The sequence below is a fragment of the Mesocricetus auratus genome, unplaced genomic scaffold, assembly GCF_017639785.1.
Source record: "Mesocricetus auratus isolate SY011 unplaced genomic scaffold, BCM_Maur_2.0 Super-Scaffold_100008, whole genome shotgun sequence".
NCBI classification, from domain to species: Eukaryota; Metazoa; Chordata; class Mammalia; order Rodentia; family Cricetidae; genus Mesocricetus; species Mesocricetus auratus.
Window position 1 is genome coordinate 54,314,863 of NW_024429192.1, and position 19,053 is coordinate 54,333,915.

At 38.7% G+C, this 19,053-nt stretch overlaps 2 protein-coding genes across 16 annotated transcripts in view; one reads left to right on the plus strand and one right to left on the minus strand.

Moving 5' to 3' along the window:
- The window catches only part of Stxbp5l (syntaxin binding protein 5L), a 241,517-nt gene extending 235,569 nt beyond the window's left edge, over positions 1-5,948 (plus strand). For all 13 annotated transcript variants that reach the window (XM_021227995.2, XM_013114406.3, XM_013114408.3 and 10 more), the window contains one exon: positions 322-5,948. In XM_021227995.2, coding sequence (XP_021083654.1) covers positions 322-363 — 42 coding nt within the window. In that variant the 3' untranslated portion in view covers positions 364-5,948. The remainder of the gene's footprint in view (positions 1-321) is intronic.
- Positions 5,949-13,190: 7,242 nt separating this feature from the next.
- Polq (DNA polymerase theta) overlaps positions 13,191-19,053 on the minus strand; it is an 83,114-nt gene continuing 77,251 nt past the window's right edge. For all 3 annotated transcript variants that reach the window (XM_040750826.1, XM_040750829.1, XM_040750827.1), the window contains 3 exons: positions 18,033-18,186; positions 15,407-15,522; positions 13,191-14,993 (listed from right to left, as the gene is read on the minus strand). In XM_040750826.1, coding sequence (XP_040606760.1) covers positions 14,880-14,993; positions 15,407-15,522; positions 18,033-18,186 — 384 coding nt within the window. In that variant the 3' untranslated portion in view covers positions 13,191-14,879. The remainder of the gene's footprint in view (positions 14,994-15,406; positions 15,523-18,032; positions 18,187-19,053) is intronic.

The window sequence follows — 19,053 nt, forward strand, 5'->3', positions numbered from 1 at the left end:
AGAGGTCTGTATATTGTATCACCTGCTTGAAAGGTACATAGGGAGATGTTATGAATCTCCCAAAAAGGGTCAGTAGAGGCTAGAATTCACATCTTTCATTTTGTCTGTCATTAAACATCATTTCTCGTCAGTCAAGTCTGCACAGCTTAAGTCTTTGTTTTTAACCCTATCTCACATGCACTTTGTCCCATGAAGAGGCCATACAGTTTTATTACGTTTTGAGAATTAACTAAATTTCCATGATTAGCTTACTATTGATTTGCTGAATAGCACTTTTAAGATATTTGTAGCATCTTTTGATTGCTATTTTTCTCTTTCCAGTTAATGCTGAAATACAAGGATAAGAAATGGTACCAATTCTAACCGTCTAAAGAAGCTGTGACTACTTTGAGAAAGCATTATTCAGGGAAACCAAATTTATTCCCAGCATCACTATTCAACTGCTAGAGACCAGTTTCTTCTACAAAATGTTCCATTAGAGCCCATCTGAAGTTATCATAAAGGAGGCGTACCCAAGGCAAAGCCACTGTACACCATGCAAGCTGGAACCCCGGTTACAATCCCAAGATAATGGCTGAATTGGTCTTTTCCCCATGTGGAATGGATGTTATCTTGGCATATAATTTGCTAAGAATTTGTGTTTGGAAACTATTGGGGAGTCCTTTTGATTTGAAATTTCCTGTACAAACAAAAGCATTAATGCACTTAATGAAAAAAATCTTTGCATGATAAATTAACATCTTAAGAGGAAAAGAAACAAAAGCATGTTATAACAGAAGAAAATGGATTATGGTAAACTATTTTTATGAATTGGGCCACACCCAACAGTTTAAAAATCTGCATTAGAAGATAACAGTGCATTTCAAGTGTATCTGCCATACCCATCTGAAAAGGAATCAAAACAAACCCAGAATTTTCTTTACGTCTGAAACTTTCCTTAGTATATTAGGACATTACCAAATTCTTCCAAGCAAGATTCTGATTAACATTTTCTCTCTGCATAGTATTTCACATCATTTACAGCTCCCATTCATAATCAAGTATTGCCAGGATAGTGATGTATTCCCAACACTTTCATTTCTATTTCTGTCACCTTCAGGGTGAACCCCGTATTTTAGTACTCAGCCGAACAGGGAATCACCTCCCAGTGTTCTTTCAGCCTGTTGTATAGTCTACAGAGCAGTTGGCGATAAGTTTGCAGACACTAGATGATAGGAATAATGCAATTAGTTTTGAGAACTGATTTCCCAAAGAGTGGAGTTTCACATACCCCCCATTTCAGTTTCCAAAGCGATATATTCTTTTTTTTTTTTTTTTTTTTTTTTGGTTTTTATGAGACAGGGTTTCTCTGTATTGTTTCGGAGGCTATAGGTCCAGCCCGGCCTTGAACTCACAGAGATCCGTCTGCCTCTGCCTCCCGAGTGCTGGGATTAAAGGCATGCGCCACCACCGCCCGGCTCAAAGCGATATATTCTTAAAGCATCATTTGTATCCTTATCTGTCAGTTACACGGTATATTACTACCCAAACTCAGTAGGGTCTACAACCCCAAGGTGCTTTATGCATCCTAACAGTCACAGACCAGACTGATCATTCTTGTCGATGTGATTCAGGAAAACTTCAGTTAACATTCTGGGAAAGAGTTACTGCATTCTGACTTATAAGGGCTTTCATTAGAAAATACTTTGGGGTTCAACACTTACTAATGGGAACCTTTATGAAATCTAGTGGTGGTTTATCTATGTTGGCCACAGTCATCATAAATAACACAAATCCATAGATAATTTAACGATACAAACTCGATAATTTTGTCACTAGATTGACTAATATAAGTCACAGGAATGTGGCAGTAAATACCAAACACCTTCTTAAAAACTCTGAGGTAAAGACCAGCTCTAGCATGATAAAATTATCTGTCATAGCCCAGAGGAGAAGCACTATAATGAAGACTAGATGACGACTCCTACTCACTCTATTGAACATGCATGGAAGTCAGAATCATAGGAATCACCTGACAGTGTGTTGTTCCTATTTTTAAAATCTTCAATTATGTGATTGATTTTTTTTTACTGAATTTTGATGATTTGAGATCTTGTTGGGTTTACATTTGTGTTTAAAACATCACCATTTCCTTGAATCCAGCTTCATAGACAAAATTAGCATTTTTATTGGTTTCATATTTTTTGTTTGAAATGGTGCTTCCTTTAAATTTTTCTCAGTAAATTTGAAACGAGAGCAGAAGTGATTAAAAGAGTCAGAAAATACACACTAGAGTAGCGTTTCTCAGAATCCTAGAATTCTGGTTTCTTAAAAACATCTCTCTGTAAATCCATCTTCTGCTACAATGTTAGCATAAGAGAACTTGGCTTGGAAATACAGATAATCTACACATTTATACAGTAAAAATATTAGTGGACTTTAAGGCCAGGACCTGGGAAACATTGGCAGCCAAATTGGAACACACAATTTATACTGTCTGCTTTAAGGACCCAAGGCTCTAATTTTTCTGGATACTTCAACATTTCTACATTTTAAAATGACCTAAAAGAATAAGATACTTCTTTTGTTTTGAAATAGCAAAATCCATCCCAAAGTAGCATTGAATTCAATGACTATCTCTGAAACTCCCAGGAATATTTACTTGTTTTAGAGATATAGCTCAGGGTAGAGTGCTTGCCCACCATGTTCAAAACTCTGGGTTCAGTCCTCAATAACACACACACACAAATAAATTCACTTGTTCTACAGCAAGAGCTCTCAACAGCAGCATCATTAGCACAAATATTTTTCTAGAGTGTTGTGGGATGTTAATAGTACCCTTGGCTTCTGCCTTCTAAATGCTAGTAGGAGCTTGCTAGTAATGACAGTAAAAACAAAAAAAATTACAAAATTGCTTCCAGCTGAGAGCTACTATTTTACATCATTTAAAAAGAAAGACTGTGAAATACATAATGTATGTTTTTAAGAAAACAGCATACAATAAGAGCACATTGTCTTAGCAAGAGAAGTCCTATCCAAAATTATATGTGTGATTCATACACAATAGAGCTCAATTTTGAAGAATCGGTGAGCTAACAATTGCAGACTATTTCAAAGCACACAGAATATATCAAAAGGAGACATCCATATTTTACAATAGACATGCTTAAAATTCTGGCTTCAGCAAATATATCAAAAATGTATAAATAGACATTATTTGGAATAGGTGCTTCTGCAATGCTTGAAAAGAACAAGTTCTCATAAATGTTTAAAGCTTAAATGTGCTTACAACATTGTTTGCCAAGCCCTTTCTTAAGAGTAACTTATCCCACAAATCAATGGTTGGCAGAATCCAAATTAATGAGGTTTTGCAGTATCAAAATTATTTTTATAATTCAAAGAGATAGCAATAACAATAACCATGGATGTGATTTTCCTCTTTGAGCATTTCTATTCTGTTACATTGACCTTACACACACACACACACACACACACACACACACACACACACACACACACTCACTCACTCACTCACCACCACGGTTTTGTCATCATTGCTATCTTAGGGAAATGAGTAGTGTTATACATGTAACATTTTGCATTTTCTCATCTCTCTTCTGTCTTGAACCATCAGAGAAACCACCCCCAGAAACTTGAATAGTGCTGCAGGTCTCAGTTACTGTCAAATTACATTGTATCTACCAGGTGGCGTCAGAAGATAAGGCTTGAAATCACCATCTGCACAAAGTGACTTTACCTCCGGATTCTTTCCTCAACAGAAAAGCCCTTAGTGTTCGAACAGAAAACAGCCTTTTGATCCTGTTCATCAACCATATAAAGAAGACGTGTGTATTTCCCTGGTTCTAAGAGTAATGTAAGCAATGGTCTCACCACGAAACCATCCATTTGTCCTGGGGTTTGGGTGGAGGGTGACTGACTTGTCACTTACTTCAATCCCCTGGAAATGCTGTGCTTGGACTTTGCTTCTACACTTCACCATGGGGGCCATTGTGTGTTGTGTGACTTCAGCTTCAGTGACAAAACAGATGTTTTCCAGCAATTTTGTCATAGGTACATTTCTCAAATCTTTTGGAATTGATTCTCAATAAAATCTAGGTCTCTGACCTTCCAAAATTGAAAGAGACCTTAAATGATAAGGTCCCTTTTATGTGACCCACCAATACCATTTTAAAGGTATCATTTTCCCATTGTCTGTGCCAGTTTGAAAAAAATAAAAAGTAAGATGAGGCCCAAGATTGGTTGAAGACTAAGCTGTTCTTTAAGATACTTAGCTGTCAGGCATTTGGACAGAGTAATGAAATGAAGCTAACCTGAAAAGGAAAACTATTAGGATATTCTTTGTATCACAAACTTCCTTGGGGGAGAGTGTAAGCCCTGTTCCCTGACCACTCTGGTTCACTGAGAGCAGTGATGAAAGCCAGCATGTCAGTTCAAGTCTTGCTCTCTGTGTTAGGAAAAACACCAGCTTCACAGCTTCTTCACCTGGCTCTCAGCCTCATCTTAGGTGGTAGCATTGTGTGTGCACACTGCTCAGAGTGCCTGAGATAACTGTCACCAACTTAGGTTGAGCATTGGCTCTAATATGCAAGATTTTAGGAAGCATGGCTGCTAAAAAGTTTAGTATTCTTATCTACAGACCACATAGCCCTGGATGTAAGAAAGAGGGGAGGTCACATCTATACACAGGGGAGAAGGTGCAGTGTGGTGAAAGTGTGGGTGTAGGGAGGGATATGAGAGTCTGAGAGAAGCGAGGTTTTGATGCAGCAAGAGCACAGGGGAATGCCTTTGTTTGCATCTTTTTTTTTTTTTTTGGTTTATATCTTTCTTAAGTACAATCTTGGCAGTGCACAACAATCATTTGAGACTTCCTAATGGTTTCAAGATGTCTTTGACTGGGAACAGAACATCAGTATTTTTGAAAGCCCTAAAAGTGGGTCTATGTCCAGCCAGAGTTGCTAAGCACTGCTTTATAAACTAAGAAAGATTCTTGTCTTCCTGGGCTGATATTCTAGTCCCTTCTAAGGGATCAGGAAAGGAAGACTGTAAGAGACTTGTCTTGATGGGCATTTACTCTGTGCCTCTCACAGAACAAAAGACAGTACACATTTCTAATCAGGCAACTCCACGAATTCTTTGAAGCTATATAATATCATTCTGTGTGACTTGATCTTTAGTTACCTTAAAAAACGCTGTAAGTTTTGACTATCCTTTATATAAGTTACCAGAAATATCACCATAGTTCAGCAGTATATTAAGCTAAGTGGTAAAATTACTTCTCAATATCTGGACAATGGAAAGACATGATGAGTGGCCCCTGCTCTGCTATGGGTATCCTACTGAATCTGATTTCAACAAACAGAATAGTTTGATTGTTGTCTCGACAGCTGCCAGGGTCACTTGAATTTATTCTCTGATTTATTGAGTATGTGGGGAAAGGGAAAAAGCATCATCTGAACACCAAGGTCCTGAAAAAGGGCTTACATGCCCAGAAAGGAAGAGTCTAGCCAATGGAAGGCAATATTCAGACTTCTGTCCCCTCGTGCCACTTCCTCTCCTGTCTTGGCCCGCCCTTCTCAACTGCAAAGCCAGAAGATATACTAGGTGGTGGTTTGGGGTAGTTGTACACAGGATTAAAATCTCTAATAGCTTATAATTTTAGTACTTAATTATGTGATGTTTTATTCTAGGAAGTAAGAGACAGACAACACCATTGATGTATCTTTCTTTCATCTTCAGAATTTTTGCATCTTTTCAAAAAATGACAGATTACTATTTTTCTGTTGCATTCAGCAATTGTGACTATACCTAAAATTCTTGTAGTCTGTAGAGATATCAATAAAATTGTATATGTTTGTACATAGATGCTCTCTTATGTCATGATGTCATGTACTATTGATTTTTGCCAAGATTAAAATATAGAGGTAAAGCCCTCATTTGCAAACTGTGAACTATGTATGGTTTTACCAAGAATGAATGTTTTTAAAAGACATGGAAGGGATGGGAGAACATATTTATTTGAGCAAAAAAGGAAACAAAATCAAAGGTCCCTAAAATGAATAGATTCTATTACAATTAATTGATTGAAAGGGTTAGAAATATCCATTCAAAATGTCTAACAAATTAAGGACATGTGCAACTTTTAGTGAAAATTTTAAAGACAACTTGCAAGGCTACTGATTGAATTGTACTTGTGGTGAGATGAAAGTAAAAGAAAATTTATTAACAGTACCCATAAGACACTGCTGTGGCTCTAAGGTCTAGGAGCTCACAGGCCTTGACTAGGTCCTTACGTCTTTTACAGCTCAAGCAGAAAAATGAATTTGTTGTGAGTTTATTCCACCATCTAGTGGTCATGGTCAGCATTTCTCAACCCCAAATGAAATAGCATGAATCGTTTACCTTTCAAAAATATAGTGAATTCAATTTCCCTTCTGGCACTTTCTTTAGATTTGTACTGGAGACCTGAGCCAGCTAACCTTGTGCTTCCAAGTTCTAATTATCAGGTTTTCTCCTGTAGTTGAATCTATATAAAATTGAAAAAATAACAACTCGTCCTAGGCTGAACAATAATTTTGAGTAAAAGAACAAATATGTAAATCCTTTAAAATATAAATGCTAATCTCTATTTCAGATTTCTCTCCAGAAGATCAGTTTATCTCATCTTTAATTACAATAATGCAAGCCCACAAACCTGCATTCAACTCTCTTTGGCTTCCTCCCATCTCTTATTCCTCCAGCCACTGTTCCCACCTCCCTCCCTCCATCCCTCCCCCACCTGTTTTCTTCCTCAAGTCTCTCCTGCCATTCGCTCTAGATAAATGGCAACCACACCCCTGGAGCAGGTTAACAGCAGAGCCTCACTTACAGGCTGACCTCGTTGGATCAGGGTGAAAGGAGAAGTCCACAGAAAATGGAGCTGGGTGAGCTGGTGGCGGGTGAGACTTAGGTGGCCAGTGACCATGGGATTTGAGGTCTTCTTTGGACCAGACAGAAGGCAATCCATTTGGCTCAGGAGAGTGGCTCAATTTAAGAAATTGAGCATTTAAATAAATTCACTGAGAATATGGGAGCCAAGTTTCTCACTTATGGAAATTGTAGAAGGATATACAGGTAAAAGAGAAAACTAGAAAAGCTATAAATTATGGTGCTTCTTCATACTGGTAACTGAATTTAATCATTTTTATATTTCATAATAGGTAAAGGAGAAGATTTTTAAATGTTTCACCACATAGAATAATAGTTGAGGGGGTGAACATGATAAATAGCCTGGATTCCATTATTCCATGATGCATATATATATATATATATATACACAAAACTATCAAATTATTCCATATCAATATATAATTATTATTTCTCAATTTAAAATAATAAGACTTCTTAAAGAAGGAAAGGGAGGATAAGCCTGGCATTGTGGGTTAGACTTGGAGTTATCAGTGTGAACTTTATATGTCTGTCTATATAAATAGTTATGTACATAGGTATACTTAAATATGCATCACATATACATATATATATATATATACTGAAAGGTGTGTGCATGTTGTACATAAATATTTCCTAATTCTGAATGATGGAAACACAAGAAAGATGCACACACAGCAATCAACACAGCTAGCACTAGATTTGGACTTCCAAATATTCTTCCTGCTAAATGTGCTGGAGCACCTTGAAAAGAATGACTGATTTCAATTCTGGAATATACTCTGTATCAGAAAATAAAGTATTTACAGAAAGATGGCTCCATGTCAAAAAGCACCCAGAAACAGCTTGAGGAGGGAGTATATACAGGCCAAGTGAGGAATAATTTAACCATGAAACATAATAATTGAATAAAAGAGGAACACATGAACTCATACTGATATAAATAAATATGAAGGAGAGAAAATTATTCCTTACAATAGAATGCCAGTTTAAAATTGCTGTTAGATAGCTATTGTTCTAATATATTGGGACAACCAAATATCAGTTAGTGCTCAAACTAATGGGGTCAAGTAGGATGTCAGTATAGGATGATTTACATCATCTCCAAGTGTCTTCAAAATATTGTCCAACATTAAAAATAATTTACACTCAAAAACATGGCAGATACCATATTTGTAAAGGAGGGACCAAGGTCCTGCCACCAGTAAGATGACAAATCAATGTCATGTATTGCCTTTGAAAAGATCACAACATTCCTGCCAAAAATGCACAATCTGGGTCTTGTCCTATAGAAATGTTAAACAACCTAAAACGAATGACATTCTATAAATTGCTGCCCCACAAGGACTTTTCTTTGATGTAATGAAAGACAAGGAAAAGCCAATATTTTGGATCTAGGAAGCAAAAAACCATGACCACTGCATGCAATACATGATCTTAAAATGAGACATTTGGCCATAAATGTCATGACATAAATGGAGCAATTATCGAAAAGAATGTGGTTCTCCACTTGACTACAATTCTTTGTACAGTTCTTGAAACTTTTATTTAGACGAGCTTATTTCAAAATAAAATTATAAAAATAAAATATTTTCAATTTGTTGTATTATTTGCACTTCAGTAGAATTTTGCCTATTCCAGAGCACATACATAACTGGTTGTGGCTGGAAGAGAGAGCTTTGTGAGTTGTTTTAAATGTTTCTTTTTTCTTTTAATTTTTATTGTGCCTCTGCCTCTCCATTGCTAGGAGTAAAGCCACTACCATGTTATTGTTCTCTTAATGACTGCAATTCTGATGAGGAGGAGTTTAGTTTGTTTTAAACTGCCATTTCTCTAATATCTAGTGAAGCTGAAACATTTTCATATGATCATCGGCTATGTGTATGTACTCTTTGAGGAACTAACTTCCTGTTCACTTCAGCAGCACATTTGTTGGTAGAGTTGATTGACTTCTGACATTAACCCTCTGTCCGGTGATGCTGTGCACTCTTTCTCTGAATTGAAGCTTTGCCTCAGGGCAAAAGGCTCATAACACTCAGGAAGTAAATACAATTTCCCAGCTTTGGAAAGTTCCTGAAGCTGTAAGATTCAAGAGACTCCTCCCAGCACCCCAGGGTTGTAGGAGCAGTAACAGTTGCTGAGGAGGAGCTGAGCCACCTGCAAATTATTCAGGCAACTCCAGGATTTCAACCTCCATGATCACGGTCCTGGGTTTTTCATGATACGGCTCCCTTTGAGTCATTCATACTGCGGTAAGTGATGCCTCTGCTGACCACTAAGCTGGACATGGGTATAGTCATTGCTCTCAGTGGGCCATCAGTGCCCTATCTGGGGTAAATAGATATTTGTTCACCAGAAAATTACACAGTGGGTGTTGTGGTGGTTTGAATGAAAATTTCCCCTATAATCTCAGGCATTTGGTTCTCAGCTATTGGCACTGTTTGGGGGCATTTTAGAGGTGTGGCTAGGTGAAAGAAATATATCCGTGGGAACATAGGGACTTAGGTTTCAAAATGTCATTCCATTCCCAGTTTTTGCTCTAAACTTGCTGCCTGCAGTTCAGGATGTTAGCTGTTCCTGCCACATGCTGCTGTCTCACAGCCATGGAAGACTCTGTGGAGTCCTCTGGAAGAAATAAAACCTTTCTTCTATAAGTTACCTAGTTATGGGGTTTTATCATGACAATAGAAACGTGTCTAATAGGGTGTGTGATGGTTTGAATAAGAATGGCCCAAATAGGCTCATACATACAAGAGCTTAGTGGAACCTTTGGAAGAATTAGGTGTGGCCTTGTTAGAGGAGGTGTCACAGGCCTTTGAGTTTTCCAAGGCCTATGCTAGGCCCAGTCACTCCCTCTCTGTCTGTCTGCTTGTAGATTAGGATGTAGCTCTCAGCTACACCAGAGCCAGGCATATAGGCCACCATGCTCCCATCCATGATAATAACTACAACAACGTGGATAACTGGAAAAGATTTTCTCCCAATCTCTGGGCTGTGTCTTCACTGTTTCCACTGCTGTGAAGATGCTTTTGTATTCTGTGATGTCTTACTTTTACTTATAGACACTGGCTCGATTCCTCTTCGTAAAAGCCTTGCGTGCACCCATTATCTTGAAATATTTCATCTTTTTTTTCCTTTAATACTTTCAGTGTTTCAGATCTTACAGTAAGGTCTTTGATCTATCTAAAATTGCCTCCTTTTTTCATTTGTTTATTTTATGAGTGCTTTGCCTGTGTGTGTATACATGGGTGCACGCGCGCATATCTACACACCTATCGATAGTGGATAGTTTAGAGCCACCATGTGGGTACTGGGAACCTAACCTGTGTCCTCTCCAAGAAATGCAAGTGCTGTTAATGACTGCGCCATCTCCAGCTCCAAGAAATGACTTTTATACAGGGTGACAGTTTGGGGTTTAATTTCATTCTTCTGCATGTGGACATCCCATTTTCCCAGCACCGTTTGTTGAAGAGGCTGGTTTTTTTTTCTCAAATATATATATATATATTTTTTTTCATCTTCATCAATCTTACAGTGATTTGATCTATACTATTATTATCTATTTTATAGCTGCGGCTGAGAAGAATGTGTTTACTCCAGTGTTTGGAAAGAGTTCCCGAGCAGGGTACTGAATTCATCCCATTATTATTGTGTTAGGGTTAATTTGCATCTTTGCATCTCATATTTGTTTTATGAAATTAGGTGCAACTAATTTGTTGTATTTATGTCTAAAGGATTAGTACTTAACTTTCTTGAACTGCCTTCTTTTGAGCTGTTTTTATTGTAGAAAATTTCTCTTACTTTATGGCAGATAATTCTGCTTGGTGTAGTGGTCTGGATTGGTGGCTGTGGTTTTTCCGAGTTTGTCATTTCTAGTTTGGATTTTACTGTTTCTATTGAGAAGTCAGCTGTGATTCAGATGGGCCTGCCTGTATGTGTGACATGGTGCTTCTCTCTTGCTTATTTCCATGTCCCTTCTTTGTCCTGTGTATTTATTGTTTTGAGTATAATACAGTGTGGATTACTTCCTGGTCTTGCCTGTTTGCTGCCAGTCCCTTTGTATCTTGGTAGACATCTTTGCCCTACATTTGGAAATGTTAGTTATTTTAGTGAAAAGACCTCTTCCAGAGAGTCTTAGTTTGGTTCTCAGCACTGTTTCAGGGAGCTCACAACCACTTATAACTTCAGGTCTAGGGGAATCCCATGTCTCTAGCCTCTTAGCACACCTGCTGCCACGTGCACATGCCCACATACAGACACAGAGACATCAAATCAAGAATAATAAAGACAAATCTTTTTAGAAAGATAAAAGGTAAAATATCTTTTTAGAAAGTTAAATTAGTGGTGAGCATAACTGCCTTCTAAGTAATTGACCCGGGTTTGATTCCTGGACAACGCACCAGATGAAAAGTTTCTGTACCCAAGAATTGGGTTTCTCCATTGATGCAATAAATCAGATCAGGTCAAATTAATAAGTCCAGGATTAATCTGAGAAAAAGCATTTCCTGGTAGTCCTAGGAAAAAGAAGCCATGAGGGGAAGTCTGTAGGTCAGACCTTAAATACCCTCTGTGGATGGAGCCACTGTTTGGCAGGCTTTCTTTAGGCAGGGTCTGAAGAGGGCAGCTCCATGAGAGATCCCCAACACTTTCTAACCCCACAATTCATGTGTTCTTTTCTTGACGTCCCATAGATCTCAAATGTTGTACCTTTAGATATCCTAATCAGTCAGTGTTGTGATTCCTCTACCTTGTCTTCAAGCTCTAATATTCTGCCCTGGTCTTAATCCAATCTGTTGGTAAGAGTTTCTGTGGAGCTTATTTGAATTATTGAAATACTCATTTCCAGTATTTCAGGGTTCTTATGTTTCTCGGTGTTTTGCTTTCTTGAAGTCTTCTTTCATATCCTGAATTGACTTCCTTACTTCATTCAGAAAGGCCATTAGACATCTTCCCATCCTAGAAAACAGCTGAATAAAAGCACTGTTCCTAATGTAACTCAAGGAACACTCCACTCCAAGCTGGCAGTGCACTTGACAGTGTGGTTCATGTGTCACTGGTCTTACAGGCATGAAAGATGCAGGCATGGAGTGTTCATGGATTTTCCTCCATGATTTAAGAGAGCCACCGAGGCTAGGCAGCATGTGATAGGGTGGTCCCTGCATGGAGGCCCTCAGAGGGCTGGAGGCCTTTACATGAAGGTGGGTATACAGGAAGCTGGTTCCATACCCTTTGGATATGTGCCCCAAAATAGTGGGGTACATAGCAGTTCGTTTCAGATGTTTGAGGAGTCTACACTCTGCCTCCAACAAAGACACACAAATTTACATTTTCACTGAATGTGTGTGTTCCTTTTCATCCTTATTTGTTGTTTGGTGTTTGTTTTTTTATAACAGCCATTGTAGTTGGCATGAGCTAGGAACTCACTGTGATTTTAATTTTCATTAAATGGCTAATAACATTAAATATGTCTTTTACATACTTACAGGCCATACACATTTCTTTACTGAAGTGTCTGTTGTTAGCTCATTAGCCCATTTTTAAATCAACATACTTGGTTTATTTTTTCAGTTTCATATATTCTAGACATTAAATATTTCACAGGTGAAGAGCTAGTGAATGTCACTTCCTCTGTTGTTTGCCTTATTGTGTAACAACCTTCTACTTTGATGCAATCGTACTTGTCAATTTTCAGTTTTGTCTTCCATGTTTGGGATTCTATTTAGAAAGTCATTACCTCTACCAATATCTTCCAGTTTCATCATATAGTTTCAGAGCTTCAGGTCTTACCATCTTGGATCTATTTGGGGTTGATTTTTATACTAAGTAACAGGTGTCAAGTTTCAATATTCCATATGTAGTAGATATCCTGTTTCCCAAGTAGAGTGTATTAATGAGGCTGTCTTTCCCCAGGTTTGTGTTTTTGGTACCTTTTTCAAAAGTTGTGTTGTAGATACATGGATTTGTCTTTTGGCTTTTTATTATGTCAGTAACATACTGTTTTGGTTCATGTGGCTCTGCAGTTTGTCATAAAACCAAGGATCATGATACTTCTAGCTTTGGATTTTTCATTGATTCATTCATTCTTTGACAATTTCACATACACTAGGATTCCTTTCTGCTTCTTAGCTTCTGTGGTTGGTTACTCCAGGTTATAGACTTACATCTGGAAATTTGAGTTAGGAGTCACAAATAAATGAGAACATGTGCTGTTTGTCTTTCCAGAACTAGATCCCCTCACTCAATGTCATCTTTTCTAGTACCATCCATTCAACTGCAAATGGCGTTTTTTTATTTACGGCTGCATAGTATTCCACAGTACATATGTACCACATCTGCATTGTCCAGTCATCAGTTGAAGGACATTTAGGTTGTTTCCATTTCCTAACTATTGTGAACAGAGCAGTAATGAACACAACTGAACAAATGTCTGTGTAGTAAGATGCTAAGTCCTTTGGGCAAGGAGTGGAATAGCTGGAGCATGTGGCAGATTTAGTTTTAGCTTTTGGAGGTTTTCCACACTGATTTTCAGAGTGGCTGGATCAGTTTGCAATCCCACCAACAGTGAATGAGGGTTTCCTTTTCTCCAGATCCTCTCCAATATTTGTTGTCAGTTGTTTTGTTGATCTTTGCCATTCTAATTAGGGTAACATTCAAACTTTTTTTGATTTGCATTTCTCTAATTGCTAGTGATAAGCACTTTTGAGATATTTCCTAGCTATTTTTATTTCTTCTTTTGAGAACTTTGTTCAATTAACAAGTCCATTTTTTAAAATGGGTTGTTTGGTTATTTTAGTTTTCTTCATATATTCTGGGTATTAATCCTCTGTAAGATGTGTAGATAGCAAAGATTCTCTCCCATTCTATAGGCTTCTTCTTTGCCCAGTTGATTATGTGTGTGGCAATTCATGCCTATAATCCTATCTCCTTTAAAAGCAGAGGAGTCGGGACAAAGTTTGAGGCATCTCCTGCCCCTCCACATCCATCTAACCAACTGTATCTGATGAAGCAGGTGTCTCTCTCCGTCATGATTAACACACACATAAAATAATTTGATAACTAAGAGTATAATAAACATTTCTTAAATGAGAAAACTAAATAAAGGAGGTTTCTGATACTCTTAGACCAAATTGTTTTTAAAAATCAGATATAAGGTTCTCATAAATTTATCTCAACAGCAAAAATTATCAGTTGGGAGTATAAAAGTCAGTGTTTTGAGCCTGACTAGTCTTTCTATATCACAAACACAGACAGGGGCACTAGGGGGCTGGCAAAGGGTATTTTCCTGGCCTGGCAGTGTTAGGTTCAACTACAACCAATGTGTGATCTGACAGGACACTTCTTATGGGGAGCGACTCATTTTAAGAGTATTTCTAATATGCTCATTGTGGGAATTGTGAGGAAAAAAGAACAAGTGACAGTTTGTGAAAATTTGTTTCTGGACTCCTTCCATACATCCTGCTTAGAGAATCCTGATTTATTTGCAATTTAAATTCTACTTCAGACGTCTTTATTGGACGATAAAGACCACACACTGCATAACTCTAATGTATGGAAACTCAACACTGCCTGTGGCTCTTGGGGGAAGTACATCATGAGTGCCAAAGTCCTTGGTAGGAATAAAAAGGCCCCAAGGCAGCAGATCTAGTCCTTCCATTACACAGATGAGGATCCAAAGTGCTAAGTGCATTTCTCAAGACTGTTTAGAGGTACAATAAATTAGGAAAGGCAAATTCATAGACACTCTAAGGGTGAGAATAGCTAGTAAGTCTCCCCTCAAAATCTTGTGACACTACAGGGAATAGACCTCGGTTTACATAGAGACTGGCTACAGAATTGCTCATTTAAGTGCATCTCGACTTGAGAGCTGGAGTTCATGAAGCAGGTAGAAGGGCAGTCTATGCTTTTTAAGTGACTGTCTTCACCAGGCTGGTCTGGGGACCTGGTTACCTGCATCATCACACATCAAAGTCCTCCAGCTGTCCCCAGCTGGCACCCATTTTCACTTTCACTTTCAGCTTCACAGAAAGTTTTACAGCACATTCCATTTCATTCTTGACAATCTGAGCTACCTACAAATAAAGGAAAGAGGTTAACAAACTCTACCCAATCCAACGATGTTTCCCAGTTCACCATCTGAGAAAGGGATAAACCAGCTTGGTGCTCTGCATCCAGTGGTGTTTAAATGAATAATGAGCCAGGAATGCAGACTGCCCTGCACTGATGAGCACTCAGAATTTGCAAGTCCTCAGACTCTTCCCCAGTGTTTCCCCAGACAACAGTCTCTGCACCAGGCAGGAATCCCCTCACCTTCAGTACAGTGAGCATACTTAACTTTTCTTTACTCTCTGTGGGCACTCAACATTTATGCAGCCAGCCTGTGCTAGAAGGGCCCAAATACACAGGGCATGACAGGACTAGTCCTTCTGATCCCCAGCGTCTCTGCTGCCTACAGAATGGAATGGACTGTGCAATGCAAAAATACCTGAACGACATCCTCTTCTGCCACTTCATATAAAAGCTCATCATGAAGTTGAAGGATAAAGAAGCCCCCTCTCATTGGACAAAACATCCCTTTCAGTTTTTTCTTTGGCAACAATCCTGCCCCAAGGGGAAAAAAAGAAACTACTTTGTTATTTTGTTCTTAAGAAGTTTGAGAACTTGAAATTTTAACAAATATATTAAAACACACAGGTCTTAGAGCTGTCAGGAGAACTGATAGTTGGCGGCTACCATCACCATCAGGCAAACTCAAATCCCCTGCAGAAGGAATAAACAGGATAAACGGAGTTCACTCTAAGACTTCTCTAACCTGTTTCTCATAAGTATCCATCATTTTCCCTTTCTGTGGAATTCCTTCACTCTATGAGTGGCAATGCCAGGTGACATGGGTGGGGCCTGAGTACTACTCCAGGGAACAGTCACTTTTTACTGGCTGTTTCATAAAGGGCTTCCCTGGTGCTTTGCTATAGTTAGAAATGTCTTGTGGCACAATTTGTGTTTCCCTGACTACTCTCTAGACAATTCCAAGCCTATGTTCACATGTGAACTTAGCACATTTGCGAGTACCATGAATTGTAGGTTAGAGTCTATCTGTTTAATAGCCTGTGGCAATGATTTGTATTTTTCAGTCAGTTTGCAAAAGGTCAATGATTAGTAAAATGGTGAACAACCACTGCCCTAGGCTTAACTACCTTTTCTTAACTAGCTGGGCTAATGGCAGACTATAATCCCTTATAGTAACTGCCTCTTCCTGTGTTCTCACACTCCACAGCAATCCTTCCTGTCTCACAAATTTCTTACTTATCCTTCAGGTCCAACAATAAGTTTCACCTTCCTCCAACATCTGCTACTTCTGTCATAAAGTCCTTTAACTGCTATTGATGGTCTATAGCCTGATTTGTTTAGAGATGACTGGGGAATGAAGACAGCTAAGCATATAGCAAGCTGCATGTATCCCCAGGGCTGCAAAGTTGTGTCTGTGTGCCAGCCTGGTTGAAATTTACCTGCCATATGGTGCGCACTTACCACAGGAGTATCTAGATCAGTGGCTTTCAACCTTGGGTCATGACCCCTCTGGGATCAAAGGATCCTTTCACAGGGTCGTATATCTGATATCCTTCATATCAATTATTTACATTACAATTTACACAGTAGTAAAATTACAGTTATGAAGTAACAATGAAAAACAATTGTATGGTTGGGGGTTACCACAACATGAGGAACTGTATTAAAGGGTGGCAGCATTAGGAATGTTAAGAATGACTGCTCTAGATGCTCTAGTTTTTCTCTTTTCTGATCATAATTTTGTTCTTGCCATTTCCCCCTGATTCCTGGCTTCTGACCTAGAATACAGTGAGTTTCTTATTCCATGTCCTCTGCTTCCTTGGGATCACTTTCCCTTGATCTCATGATTCATGGCTCCTGTCACGCAGCAAGACACCACCCTCAGTGACACACCCACATGACTTCCACTGAGCCTCAAAGGTGCTGCATGAGTCCTGCTGACACTCTCTGCTCTGCCAAGGAGCCCCACACTGTTTATTCAGGGACTGCAGCTTCCTTGGAGGATTTTACATTTAACCCATAGGTTGATAAGCATTGACTTCTAAATCTCAGTACTAGTTTCTGTATCCTATACAAATCTCTTTTGGAAGCAGCAAATTCCATCCTGAACTGCTGCTACTTATCTTTTCTGGTCAGGGACAGCAGCTTACCCTTACCCTTTTTTCCCTGAATTTCAACATTCTCCAAGGAAGTTTGAAAACAAGACTGTAGTCATGGATTGGCATCTCACTAGCACTGACACATGGTATTTAAAGTAAAGTACGGATATGTAACAAAAGAGGAAAAAGCAGAACTCTGCATAATTACCAGAGGAACAAATAACTTATCCAGGAAATAAGGAACAGAACCTAAAAAAGTATCTCGAAAAACGAACAGCAGCAACAGAAAGCAAAGAGGACAGACAATATTAGCAACAGATTGTATGTGGTAAGGTCATTTCGGAGAGCACTGGGGTCATAAATAAGAATATCAACGTCCTCACTGTGCTCTTGGGTCACAGAGGACTCCAGCAGGTGCATAATCAGAATGACTTCTAATAGCACCCCAGGTGCTCTTGCTGGGTTTGCCTTTTTGATCACCTCTCATAAATAAACAGCAAGGCTTGGGCTCAAATCCCCACATCCTGGGAAACACATGAGCATGCAAAAACTTGGAGGTTATCATTGCAAACTTCATAGAGGGTTGTCCAGAGACACAGGGCATGTGCTACAAAGTGGTACAGAAGCAGGAATCCATCTTTTTATGAGTTAGGCATTAAAGAGACTTGTAGAGATGCAAAATAAAGTAACCCATGACTAATTTTCTTCTATTCCCTCTTTTTTTGAAAGGTTTACTTTTAATTATATTATGGTCTTAAAAATGTTAAAGCAAGCTTGAAAATTATCTAATTTCTAATGTGGTAACCATATTAACAATTCCTTGGTACCAAAATATTTGAGGATGCTTAGAAATAAAATATAAAATATGCCCTCTACACATCCACTTTTCAGGGGCAATCATTTTCAGCATGTTAGATCTAGCAAGTGCCTTGTTGGCAGACAAACCTGTTCGGCCATGCTGGAGCATGCTTTCCCGATGACCATGGGATTTGAAGGCTGAATGGAAGGTCTCTAATTGCTTCTGAATGTTAACTGTGGCTGTTTTAACTATATCAGCAGCCGATCCTTGGACTGTTGTGTTGATGGCTTGACGTTCAGCCTATAAAAAAACAATTACAGGTGCTAATGATATATGTCAACATGGTCTCACATTGATCTCAGTACCACCTGAGATCAATGGTCATGTCTACAGCCAGACACAGAACAGCTAGAGCACTAAGGGTATGTTCACAAACTTCACTCTAAAGATTAATTCCTAAAAATAGTCTTACTTCTAAACAGATATAAGAATATTCTTTGTAATACAGGTCAGACATTTCCCATATCAGTAGCTCCCTGGTCCCATACAATGTTTAGCCAGCAGGTCTGAAGCCCTCTAGTAGGAACCACTGCATTAGTTGCCAGAGAAACTGTAGGTTTAACATTTGCTAAAGAGACAAACTGTTGATGAAGCTACTGTGAACTCTAAAGAGTGACTGGATTTCAGAGTGTCACCTACTCTTCCTCTTTGAAATCTCTGTGTAGTAAGTTGCATAACTGTCACTGCTGTCTTTATCAGTCATTATACATAAGAGTTTATTTTCTTGACCAAAAGCAGCGTAAAGGAAGAATGAGTTACGTGGCTTATAACTCCAGGTTATCACTGAGGGCAGGAACTCAAAACATAGTCAACATCAGAAAGAGAATAAACGTATGCTTGTTCTCATCCTGCTTTCCCGCCTTATATAGTTCAGAACCCCCTCTGCCTAGGGAATGGTGACACCCTCAATGCGTTCAATCTTCCTAACTCAATTAACAATCAAGACAATCTCTATGGCCATGCCCACAGACCAATCTGATCTGGGCAGTCTTCAAAAAGGGAAAAACCAAGGAAAATAGTCCTGGCATTGGAAATCACTCTTTCTCTTGGAGTAATCAACAGATTCCATAAGCAGTAGTCAGAAGGTATGGAAAGTTGGCAAGATTT